Source organism: Ambystoma mexicanum, chromosome 3p (assembly GCF_040938575.1).
Source record: "Ambystoma mexicanum isolate Mex_15411 chromosome 3p, UKY_AmexF1_1, whole genome shotgun sequence".
Classification (NCBI taxonomy): domain Eukaryota; kingdom Metazoa; phylum Chordata; class Amphibia; order Caudata; family Ambystomatidae; genus Ambystoma; species Ambystoma mexicanum.
Window position 1 is genome coordinate 550,202,327 of NC_090925.1, and position 13,544 is coordinate 550,215,870.

The window sequence follows — 13,544 nt, forward strand, 5'->3', positions numbered from 1 at the left end:
TGCTAAGTACGTTTGTTTAGGCCAAAGGCATAAAAATCATGTGTACCATGGCTTCGTTTTTGGCTTGTGTTATTGCATGTTTTGTGAAACATTACGAAAAATGTGTGGTTTGCTAACTAGAAGAGTCGGGGGAATGTACCAGTGCATTGCTTTTCTCAATATTCATAGAATCCATTAATTTACAGGTCCAAACATGTCCAGTATATAACCTTTTTTCAGTAATTTTTGCAATTTTTCCCCCCAACTATGGGAATTTTACCTACATGGTTGTTGCCTGACCTGGCAAATGACCCCTTCCTAATCTTTGAATTTTGTCTACTTTTCAGAAATGTATGCCTTTGTCTTCTTATTCAGCTTTCCTACCCTCTTCCATTCCGTCCACGCATTTCCTCTAGGAAAAAAGGGAAAAAAGCCTAACTCTCCCAAAACTGATGGTAACCTTATAAAAAATATATACTCTTATGTCCTGTCCCCTTTCCTCCATACTGTAACCTTTTTCACCAGAAAAACCTTCTTCCTCTTTAAATTTAAAGGCGCGCGGGGGTGCGGCCCTGGGATAATGCGGTCTCCCCCGACTCCACCCACCAGTGCCACGCCCCAGTCCCCTTTTCCGCATCAACGGGAACAGGCCGATTTTACCAGCACTCCTGGATTTGGCCTTGCAATGTAATTCCACACGCTCTTCCCCGGATTCTTTTCTTTTTGCCTTTCTTTGTCATCTAGGAACTTGTTCCTCCGGGTCACGCTTCACCCCAGCGCATGTCGATTTCAGCGGACTGCAGGAGGTGTCCAGCCTGTGAGGGGCTCTTTCCTACATCTCACCCACAATCTCTTTGCCTCCACTGCCCTGGCCCCGACCACAGCTGGGAAGGCTGTACTGCGTGCGACTCGGACTCTGCACGCACTGAAAACCAGGCTACCTAGGTGGAGGGAGCTCTTCGAAGGATCGCCTTCAGAGGACTTGTAGAAGTTAGTCAAGCAGAGATCGAGGCCCAAGGGAGGGCCATTATTTTCCATCGCACCCCGGGGTGACTCTTTCCCGAGGACTTGCCCAAGCTGGAGGAATCCCTCAGGTTCTGTTACCAGCACACGCACTCAGGCTAACACAGCTACCGTCCTTACGGCCGAGGGGTCTGTGGACCCTACCGGTATCAGTGCTGAGGGACCGCAAGGTTCTTCTACCTGGTCTACACCAGAGGGGCTACGCCCTAGTACCAGCTCCATGTCCGAGGGGGCACCTTCACGCTGCACTACCAGCGACAATGCTGAGGGAGATTCGCCACCCGGGCATAGACCTGAGGTGCGGGATAGGCCTAAGGTTCCAAAAGCAAGAGTCTTGGGCGAGGCCGTGCCCAGAGGGCAATGCACAACGAGTCTGGCATGTGGGACGCAGCCTGACAAAATGGCTGCCGTGCCATACAACATGGCCGCTCGTCCGATGCCACTCCTAGGAACAGAGCAGGCGGGTGAACGAGTTTGAAGGGGAGACTTGTCAACCAGTTATGTGGCCTACAGTATATCTATCGGTAGCACTAGGCAGATTCCCCCTGCAACCTAGAATGAGTTTGCTCCGGCCACAGCAGCCCCCAGCCACTCAGTCAATATCTCCTGCCTCCTCTTCGGTCTCCGAAGGTGGATTCTTCGAAAGATTCTTGGGACTAATGCAAACCCCCAGATGGGGGCCATCCTAAGGGATGCAGCAGGGCTTTAAGTGGGCCGGCATCTGCGAGGCATCCCTTTAATCAAGAGATGCCTGTGGGCCAGCGCCACCATTATGGAGAAAACCTGAGGCCGCAAGAAGGAGAGGCCTTGCTTTCTAAATACTGAAGCTCCCGCCGATTTGCGGGAGTTTGTCTTTAAGAAAAGGGCCTCTGCTTTCAGTGGCCTCAGCCTTAATGGTGACGCTGCCCATCCCCAGCTGTCGAGGGGCAGCGCCACCATCAAGGCTGAATAGGCGAGGCGCTGTCCCCCGCCAGGCAAGCCTATAGAATATAAATGCAGAAATCAGCACCCTCTCCCCCATGGGGAGAGGGTGCTGATCTCTACAAAATGCTGCCTGGAAGGGGTGCCAGTAGCCCATTGAGCCAGGGCTCGTCAAGGGGGCGTGCCTAACAGGCCAGCAGGACCCCTGCCATTAGGCCACACCCCCTAGATGAGCCCCGGTTCAATTTGCAGCGCCACTTAAGGCGCTGGGATGCAGTCAGGGACTTGTTCACTCCGGTCACTCTACCAGCACCCATAGTCATTCCCCCCACCCAAAGCTCACACATGCCCCAGCGCAGACCCTGCTGCCCCTGCCGGTTCCTCCGATTCCAGCTCCTCTGCCTCCCACAGTACAGGCGGTCCCACACCAGCCTCTGCAGCAGTCTCCGGCTCCGGTCTCCACACCGCAGCCCATGGCTCCCAGCAATCCACCACCCGCTACGGACCAGTCGGACACCCTGGTGGACACCGATTAGGAGGACGACCCTGATATGCCGTCGTCAGTGAAGGCCTTCCACAACGGGCTTTCAGGTTTGGCAGAATATTTGGGCATTCCTCAACCTGAGGTCGAGCAGCCCGAGGAGGGGGTCCTGGCAGAAGTCCTCACCCTATGACCCCCTACCAAGATGGGTATCCCGATGCAGAAAGACGTTGTGGCTCTGGCCAAGAAGGGGTGGCTCAAGCCTCACTAGGCTCAACCTGTCAATTGGCGCCTCAATACAAAGTATAGACAGATGGAGGGGGATACATCCTTGTTATCAACGGACCCCCAGCCACAGTCTTCTGTGATTGCTGCAGCGTCACTCTACTCAAAGCCTCAGTCATCCTTGGCCACCTCGTCCCTGCTAGGCAAGGAGGAGAGAATCTTGCAGGCGTACAGGAAGAAGCTGTACTCTAATGCCTCCCTGCACCTGTGTCAGGCCAACGCGGATGCAATGCTGGCAGCCGCTAACCAGAGGTTGTGGCGGGAAAAAGACTTCCGGTGCAGGCCAGGCACGCTTCAAGGCGGGTCTAAGAGAATCTAGGCTGGTAGCGGAGGACATCATGGAGTCCACAGTAGCCCACATCGATACCTCTTGCCGGGCCATCTGCATCACCACGGACATGAGAAGGATTGGCCTGGCTTCGGGCTAAGTTTAACCCCGATGTCCAGGATAGCTTATTGGACCTTCCATTCGAGGGTAGTGACCTCTTCCATTCTACCACCGACTAGGAATTAGATAAAAAGAAGAACAGCTTGCAGACTACAAAGTCTATCTATTTTGACGAAGGGAACGCCCCGTTGCATCAATGCTGTGACAAGGGGCGGGTGTTTGGTGGGTTCCGGGGCTTCCAGGATTGGAGGATGAGGCAACCTGAATGTTCGCCAAGTCAGCACCGGAGCAAGCAACAATAAAGGGGGCGCAGGGAGCAAGGGTTTCTTCCAATCCCCCTCCTCATTAGCAGCCTCAGAGAATAAAAAGGCATGACACGTCCCTCCTGGTTAATGTGTCTCCAGTGGGGGGCAGGCTAGCCTTTCACGTGCATTTCTGGCATAAAGAACGTTGCGGCGCCTTTGATCCTCTGTAGTATCCACGGGGTACCGCTGCCTGCTCATACCTCACTCTCCTCTTTCCTCCCCTGCCACAGATTGGGACGGCAACTCTGTTGGTGGAGATCCGGGCGCTCGTCGAGAGCCAGGCAGTGGAAGATGTACCAGCCTCCCAGAGGGGCTTAGGCTTCTATTGCAGGATTTTCGCCATACAAAAGAAGAACCAGGCTGCCCTGAGAGTTGTGCTGGACCTATCCACCCCCAACCTCTTCCTCCCTCTTCAAAAATTCAACATGGTTACGCCAGCACTTTTTGCAGAGACACTAGACAAGGGAGATTTGATGTGCTCCCTGAATCTGAAGGACGCCTACCTACACATACCGTTTTGGCAGCCCCACCGCTCCTTTCTATGCTTCAGGATCATGGGCTGTCATTTCCAGTACAAGGTGCTACCATTTGGCCTCAACTCAGCCCCCAGGGTATTCACCAGGCAGGCTCATGAATACAGTGGCAGCCCTCCTCAGGGCCTAGGGGCACCATGTCTACCCGTACCTAGACGACTGGCTCCTCAGGGCGAGATCCCCGGAGGGGGTGGTCCACACTTCCTCTGCACTTGTGAGTATACTCCACGATCTGGGGTTTACCATCAGCCTCAACAAGTCTCAGCGGCAGCCCACACAGTTTCTCGCCTTCCTGGGCTTCATCTGGGATACCAGTTCGGAGAAGGTTTTTCCCTCGGAAGACAAGATTACGGTGATCAAGGGGGCCTCTACGCACTTCCTTACCAGATCAGCGACTTTGGCTTGGTGGTACCAGCACCCACTGGGTATCATGGCAGCAATCCTCTTGGCCGTCCCGCACACGAGGCTCCGGATGAGCAGAGTGCAGCTGCACTTCACATCCTCATGGAATCAGGAGAAGGGCTCCCAAGCGGAGCTGGTCAGCATACCGCCTTCTCTCCACTCCGACCTCACGTGGTGGTCCAAGGACTGCAATCTGCAGACCGGCAGGCCCTTCAGACAGCTGGCTCTGCGGGTCAGCATTATGACAAACTCCTCCCTAGAGGGATGGGGAGCCACTCTGGAAAGCCACAGACCACCCATTCACCCCTGCTGGGCCCAGCACCTCTCCTGTCCCAGCAGAGGGGCAGGGTTCTCCACCCCTCTCCTCAGAAATTAGCTCTCGCAGCAGGGCTACTGAGCAGGTCACCCTCAAGCACCTGAGCCTATCTCGGGCTAACTTGGAGATCATCCAGGGCGCTATTAGCAAGGCATCTAGGAGCCAATACAAGAGTAAATGGAGCAGGTTCTGTCACTGGTCAGAGTCTAAGGAGATCGACGCCCAAACGTGCACGCTGGACGATGTGCTTTCATTCTCGCCACACCTTGCCCATTCAGGCGTACAGGTGGACACATGTCGCACCTATCTGAAAGCCATAGGGGCCTACAGGAATTCGGAGGAGGAGGTCTTCTCTTCCAACCCAGTAGATACGAAACATCTGACGGGCTTGTCCAGGTTTTACCCGTACAAGAGGCCACACTTGGTGTGGGACCTCAATGTGGTGTTGGGTGCCTTGGCGCACAAATGCTTCGAACCAATGGCGTCTGCGGACATCAGGCTGGTCACCATCAAATCAGCTATGCTAGTAGGACTCGCCTCCACTCGCAGAGTCAGCGAGATCCAGGCGATGGTGGCTTCGTAGCCCTATACCACTTTCCACAAGGACAAGGTGGTCCTATGGACTCACCCAGCGTTCCTACCTAAGGTACCCTCCGCTTTCCATCTGAACGAGGAAATAGTATTGCCTACTTTCTTCACGGACCTCAAGGATGAGGCTCAGAGAGTCTTACACTGTCTGGATGTCAGACACGCTCTGAAATTCTATCTGGATAGGACCAAGGGCTTCCGCAAGTCGGTTATCATGCATCCAAGGCATCTATTGCAAGATGGATGGTTGCGGCCATCAAGGAGGCCTATGATGGGCAGCGCAAGCCGCTGCCAGCTAACATGCACATTCACACGGTCAGAGAAAAGGCCACGGCCATCACCTTCCAGCGGCAGGTTCCGTGGCAGGTCATAAGCAAGGCAGCTACTTGGGCAACCCCTCCGGCTTTCTGTAAGCATTACTGTTTGGATCCCGGGTATGAGTTGGACGTGGCCTTCGGACGGGCGGTTCTAAGGAACTTGCTTGCTTAAGGAGGGTCTCCTCTCGACCCTGGGGCTACATTCAGTTGTAATCGCCCATACAATGTGGAGGAAAGGGGACGGGACGTAAGAGTAATCAATTACAAAGTTACTCACGCGCGCCTCTAAATTTAAAGGGGGGAAGAAGGTTTTTCTGGTGAAAAAGGTTCTGTCTCCCGTCCCTAGTAAGAGACGCCCGTACAGTATGGAGGAAAGGGGACTAAGGACTAAGAGTGCGTTGGTCACTATGGTGAGTAACTTGCAATTTTCTTTTGTTTCCACCCAACTGTTCTAAATTTTCCATTTTCCAGGCTTCCAAGAACAGCAAATTATTTGTTCCTAGCTCTAGCAAGGAAAAGACCACAGGCTTCTTTGTACATTATTTTATTGGCATTTTCTGAAAAAAAACAAAAGTTGCTCTCTTTTTTGTCATTTTCTCTCACCCCCTTAAAGGAAACTAGGATTCCTTGGTGGCGTTATGACCGCCTACATGTGGTAAGAAACGGGGTCCGGTTTGGCTGAGATAGCACATGTAACAAGAACATTACAAGGGATTGAATGGCGACATATCGAAATCACCAAAAAAGGGCTCAGCATTGGGAGGGGACTGTTTGGTATAAATCAGTTGCATTTGTAATGCTCACTGCATCTATTATATTTGTAATGTGTGCACATAATTTTGGACTAATATGAAGTAATATTTAGCCAAATTATGCTTATGTGAGAACACGCTTTACAACTGATTATTTGCTTTTTGATTTGTTTTCACATAGTACTTTAGAACTTTGTTACTTGTATTATTTGAATTGTATTGTTTATTCTCCTTTTGAAAATCTACATGTGTAGCCACATTAAAAAAGGCAACAGTAGCTAAATTCCAGAGATTGGATCATTCCTTTTTTAGTAACACAAATGTGTTCAATGTCTTACTGGCTGTTTCTGGAGGTTTAAATAATTACTGCAGCTTTAAATGTTTTGAAGACAGGACAACCCCCTCGTATACAGTATTATTTCAGCCATTCATGTCCTGCCCGACCCCAGGCTGTCCCTTATGTTAGCAGGGGAAAACCCTCAGCAGTTAAGGGGTAAAGGAAAACTGTTGACCAATTGTATCAATGAAATTGTTGACATATTATTGATGAAGGGATCAGTTTGTATGTGCTGGATGGATTGGTTGTCAAAATCATTTCTTTGCAAAAGCTTATTCAATTTACATGAGATTTAAAAATATGGTAGTAACAAATCGATTATGATGAATGTTAAATTCATGAAATGAATTGTAGCGAATGGTTTCTGAATTTCTTTAATAATTACTTGGAAGGGTAATCTGTACAGAGTACCAATGGGATCCACATTGTCAATAATGGGCAGTTTTCTATACATGTGATAGGTCCGGGTAGCCAAGGGCCTGCCAGATGAGCACCAGGAATGTACATAAATGTAGGACTTCATAACTAAATATAGAAAAGCTATATGACAGTAACAGTGCATCCCGTAAACTAGATTTGATTTCCCAATGGCCAACTCCACATAGACCTCTAGGTTCTGGCAGAAGACAAACTAAGCAGTATTATTCATGCAGTTGGATGGTTGTGGAAATACACCTCAGGGAGGAGTGTACCAATCAGAAAAGAGGGGAACCTTGATAGACCTTCTTTATAAAGGCATAATGGGATTTCTGTGATGTGCATAGGGTATTGAAGGGTGGTTGTGACATTGCCTCTCCATATTTACCTGCTTAAACATAAGAATACTGAATGTCTTCCCGCTAAGCAGGGAGATTACAATTGCTTCTAAGAATTTACCGACAATCCACAAGAGGTTGCTTATCTTATATGGGGGTGGCATTACTACCGTATACAACAGAAAAGTGACCAGACACATAACTCAGGGTATCATGGAGTAACACACCTTCATTCTGAATATCCTTACAGTCTGTGTCCTTCGTGAACTTGCTTAACATCACACCATTTTATATTTAATCTTCTTAAATAATCAAAGCTGCACATATGACTATGGTGCGATTCATTGCAAATTATAACTACATTAAGTGAAAATAAAAGCGAAATACTTGCTGCACCGGTTCACTTTAATTCACATAGAAGGCAACAAGTCAGTTATTCATTAATTTAATTTCATGAATAAACACGATGCTTAGATTATGCTTGGGTTAGGTTAATGCAAGAAAACATACACTTACCCAGTCCCATGAATTCTTCCCCTCCTAATGTGTAGCTTCTGATGACACCTTCTTTCTCACGCCCAGTTCCTGATAAATATCGAGTTTTTACTCCAGTGCCTATCAACTGCGCTAGTTCCAGCTGACTGATACATTTTAAGATCTGAAATTTTAAAAAGTATATTTAATCTAACGTTCATAAAAGACTCCCCATACTGCAAGACATATAGTAACTGAACTGGGAGCAGATATTAAGAAAATGTTTCAACTTAATTGCAGTAATCTGTTGAGTAGAATACAGTGTTTTCCCTTAACATTGATTGGCAGGTGCAATATAATAAAAAGCATCATGCTTCTGGGGTGCTCATCTCTGTGCAGTGCCCTTTCACCGTTTCTTTATTAAACTGGAGCATGAATTTGCAGCTTTGCTGTGCAAATATGAAAGTAGGGGGCAATTCAGCATTCAATACTTCCAATAGAGTGAGGGGACTGGGTATTACCAAAGTTCACATTTTATTATACATCACAAAGGGAAAAGGATATCACAGGTAGACAATACCATAATCGCAAGGCCACCCAATCCCGTTGCCAATTTACTATCCCTGCACCCTAATACTGGTATTGTTTTTTTCACATACAGGGCAGCCAGCGCATGCAGTCTCACCATATTTAGACCATGGCCTGCCTTCGTATTTGCTTCAGAACCAGAGCCTAATTCACAATCCCTGCTAAACTATTACCACCATATGTACGTAATGCACTAGCATCTTAATTTATCATTACTGTCTTTCACACGTTACTATTTATGCTTTCCCTTACATATACCCTGCTTCGAAAAATCAAATTTACACAGAAAGCCAAAGGTGTATTAACTGTTACAGTTAAGTGGTGTTATCTGATATTCCTAGTCCGATAGAATTTCACTACACTGCTGTGTACACAGCATTTCCTTTATAAAAAAAAGGAATGCAAAACAGATCTGATTTTCTAATTATTTGAGGTTTATTAATGCAATTTAGATGCCCAACTGAATACTTTTCTAGATTTTTGGCACTTAACCACAAGAACAAACCAAACTTTTTGTGTGATGTACAAATTTTATACTTACCCTACAATCATATATATATTTAATTTCAGGCTAATTGTAAAAGTTGTGCATTTAAACTGTAAGCCCTGTTTGGTCTTGTAGCGATGTGCCAAACCTTAAAGACTGGAGACCCATGTTCAAATACAACTGATTGCGGTTACATTTTCTTTTGTATATTATTTTATGTATTTATTTCTTACGCGCCACAGGCATCAGGGCACACATTGATGGAACATACAACAAAACATGGTAACAAACATGTTCAACTGAGAGAATCATATCACAGGCGGAGCGGCCTCAATTAAATATAGTCTTTAACCGTTCGCAAAAAATTAGGAAGTTCCTTTCCCTCTCAACAAGCAGCCTATTCCAGGCAGCTGCAGCCTGTGCGGGGAAGGAATGTTTATTCCCACTTATTCTTTTGGCCCTAGGGCATATAAACCGAAACGGGTCACTGGACCTGGTAACTCTCCCTTGTGGTTGCAAAACAAGGCTTTCCTTAAGATATAAAGGTGCAGAACCAAATAAGCATTTGTGTGTCAAGGTAATAACCTTGAAAAGGATCCTGGATGCAAACGGTAACAAGTGAAGTTCTTTTTTAACAGTAGTAACGTTGTTTCCTCCTAGGGATGTTCTTGATAATGCGCACTGCGTCATTTTGAAGTATTTGAAGTTTGTTTATGCAGCTTTTATTAGCTCCACACAGGAGCACATTGCAACAATCTAATCTAGGCATAATAGAATAGTTGCCCGTACTATAATTTGGCAATTCTTATTTGTAACATATAGTTTCACGAATCTCAATCTAGCGTGGTACTGGCACTTTTTTACTATGCTATCCACTTGAGTATCTGCACCAAGGGAGGGGTCCAGAACTACACCGTGTTTGGTGATGGGGGATAGCTCATGGGCAACGCGCTTGTCTTGGAAGCAAGACAAAGCAGTTCAACACAGTTTTGAATCCTGATGCTGTGCTTAGAAACCAATCTCCGGTATTAAGCGCGTTATAAAAGAACAACTATAATGACTTTGTCCTGCAATTTAATACAGTGACAATCTATAGTTAAATTTAGAAAACATTAGTCCAGACGTCATCCAGTCTTTCACCAGTATGTAAATACCTTGGATTTTTCTAATATTCTCGACATGATCGCTGCTTAGTTCTATCAATAGCTGCCTATCGTCAGCATAATCTGTGACCCTGGCCTCCTACCTGGTCAAGAATGTTACACAGTGGGTGTATATAAACATTAAAGAGCCGGAGTGGATGTTCTATAAGTGGGTGAAGCCGGACCCCAACATACTCTTGACTTCAGGCACTGTTCTAAGTGTGCTGATATCGCTGGATGGGACTGCTTCAATCCCAGATTTCAACTTCACAGCCGAGCTCTCTGTGCGAAACTGCAGTGCTTTCCCTGTGACTGTAGTGGACTAAGTCACTGTGATGGGGCTTCCCGTGCCTCGGGCCGCCCTGTACTAGAACCAAAGCATACGCATATAATGAGACTCAGACACGCACGTCTGATCGTTCCAAGGTCCCAGCGGCAACTGCCTCGCGGGCCGTCTTTATTTCTTACGCGCATGCGCCACCACAACAAGGCTAGCACATGCGCACATGCAATACGGACATAACATCCCTTCTTTTCTTTAAACAAAAACAACTTACAACTGCAATACATTCACAGGTACACCACAAACGTTACAAACGTTAACTTTCCGGATAGCGTCTCTTGGGCCACGGACAGTCACCTGTTCAGTCGCCTGAATCTAGAATGTAGTCTTTGAGCCGAACAGGTATGGCACGGCCTTGTCGCGCCGGGTACCGCCTTTCCGCCTGCGAGCTGAGCGGTGGGGTCCCGACTGTCGGTGGTGGATCCAAGGATTGGTCATCCTCTGGTACTTCTGCATCTTCCACCTGCTGCATAGACCTCGTAGGATCAGCTTCAGGAAGCCAACTGTCAAATCTTTTGAAGGAGGACTGGTTGCGGGTGATGGTTCCTCGTGCATTCGCCGCAGTGATCATAGATCTTTTGACGTGGGTGACTAACCACGGTTGGGGTTCATATGGCAGTGATGGTATCCCCTCTGGCTTGCGGTTGCGTACCAGTACCGAGTCTCCAACCGCTATGTCCTTTTCTCGCAGTCCTCTCCTTTCGTTCTCCTTGGCATTGTGGGCTTCTCGTTCCCTTCTTACCCGGTCATTGTCTATGATCCCCGGCCCACGACCTTCCACCTCCGGTAGGAGGCCCCACAGACATGTCCCAAACATAGCCTTGGCCGGAGCCACGCGGGTGGACTGATGCGGTGTCGATCTATATTCTCGAAGAAACTCAAATAGGGTTCTCTTCAGTTCCACTCCACTGTTGGCCGCTATTCAAAATACCTTATTAATGGTCCTCATGAGCCCTTCGGCCTCCACATTCGCCCTGGGACACAGCGGCGACACCTTCCAATGTTGTATGCCCCGTTCTCTCAGATACTGTGCAAATTGGTTCCCAGTGAATGGTGGCCCATTGTCCGAGCAGAGGATTTCAGGGAGACCATGCGTGGCAAACATCTTTTCCAACGCAAGGATCATGTGATCTGTGGCGTGTGAGTCAACTAGTTCCACCTCTGGATACCTCGACCATTGGTCTACTGCCACTAAAAAGTACATGCCCCTCCCGGTTGACCCAACGTCAACGTGTACTGTGCCCCACGGCTTCTCGCTTCATTACATTGAATTTATAGGGGGTGCTCTTTCTACGGGGCTGGCTGCCTGGCACGACAAGCACCCTTTTATATGCCGTTCAACTAGGGTTTCCAGATCTGGGAACCAGACCTTTGTGCGCAGCCTCGCCTTCGTCTTCGCCACTCCCTGATGTCCGGTGTGCGCCAGTTCTATGACTCGGGCTCTTAGCGACCAGGGAACCACAATTTGCCGGCCTCTTAGTAGCAACCCATCTTCTGAAGTGAAGAGTTCATCACGGATTTTCCGCAGTGCCTGAAGATCTCGCTGGGCTCTGTCCTCCCTCCTTGTATTATTCTGCAGAACGCTTCTCCAATCGCCGCTCTGAATTGCAGCTCTGATGATTTTGAACACCTCGTCGTCTGCCGACTCCTGTGCCATCTGATTACTGTCCAACGCCACCAGCATGGAAACTGCCACGACATTATGTACGAATTCTTTGCACTCTGCCACATCCCCCTGATCACCTTCCCTCTCCCCGTTAGGATGACGAGACAAGTAGTCTGCTGGATTGTTCGTCCCCGGTCGGTACACCAATTTGACCCCATATTCAATGAGGGCCAGCATCCACCGTTCTATCCTGGGAGGAGGTTTTGAGGATACACCCGCTAGGATTGGAAGAAGCGGTTTGTGATCCGTGATGACAGTTTACTGGTTTCCCAAGAATGTACAACCTGAAATGTCTGCAGCCCCATAAAATGGCCAGGGCCTCTTTCTCTATCTGAGAGTAGCGACGTTCAGTCTCCGTGAGGGCTTTACTCGCATATGCGATAGGTAGCATCTCGCCTCTCGCGTCTTTCTGCATCAGCACAGCTCCCAAGCCCACCGGACTGGCGTCTACAACCACCTCGGACTCGGCCACAGGATCAAAATACGCCACTGTGTCTTGATCTGACAATGCCTTCTTTATTACATCGAACGCATCTTGTTCCTTGGTGCCCAAGACCCAAACAGCGTCATTTTTCGTGAGGGCCCAAAGGGGTTCAGAGAGGGACGCCAAACCCTTGATGAAGCGACCGCAGTAATTCACCATCCCCAGAAAACTGCAGACTTCTGTCGGCGATTGGGGGGGGTGCAGCCTCACGGATGTCTCTGACTTTGTCCGGATCCAGGGATACACCATTGCCATGAAACACAAAGCCAAAAAACCCAATGCGATCTCTGAAAAATTCACATTTTTCCCGGTGTAAATTAAGTCCAAGATCTTTCAGCCTCTGCAGGGTTGCTTCTAGACGCTTCAGGTGTTCGGCATGTGTGGTGGCAAAGACCAAGATATCGTCACTCATATTTATTACTCCCCTTAGACCCGCCAGGGCACCCCTGATGGCATTCTGAAACATCTCAGCTGCGGAGGAAATCCCAAAGCAGAGGCTATTAAACTGGTACAGACCCTTGTGCGTTGTGAAAGTAGTAATGTACCTCGAGTCCGGATGTAACTCCAGCTGGTGATATCCTGCTCTTAAATCAAGTTTTGAGAATATCCTGCCACCCTGCAGTTCACTGATATCATCTATAGTGGGGGTCAGGTGGCGTTCTCTCTTGATGGCCGCATTGCGCAACCGCATGTCTACGCAGATGCGAACCTTGCCCGGTTGTTTGGGCTTAGGTGCCACCACGATTGGCGAGACCCACTGAGTCGGCCCTTCCACCCTTTCAATGATATCCATATCGATCAGTGCTTTGAGTTCCTCTTCAAACTGGGACCGAAGATGGAATGGAATTCGTCTGTGTTTCAATGCTATTGGGCGGATCGTTTCATCTATGTGCAGCCGCACTGGTTCCGCTTTTGGTCGACCAATCCCTTGAAACGTACTCTCGAATTTCTCCAAAAGTGAGTCTACATCACCTTGAT

General features: G+C 48.4%; 1 protein-coding gene across 1 annotated transcript in view; it reads right to left on the reverse strand.

The window, feature by feature from the left end:
* The window catches only part of ARFGEF2 (ARF guanine nucleotide exchange factor 2), a 2,106,550-nt gene that overhangs the window by 945,665 nt on the left and 1,147,341 nt on the right, over positions 1 to 13,544 (reverse strand). Inside the window, exon 22 of the mRNA XM_069651280.1 lies at positions 7,899 to 8,040. Coding sequence (XP_069507381.1) covers positions 7,899 to 8,040 — 142 coding nt within the window. The remainder of the gene's footprint in view (positions 1 to 7,898; positions 8,041 to 13,544) is intronic.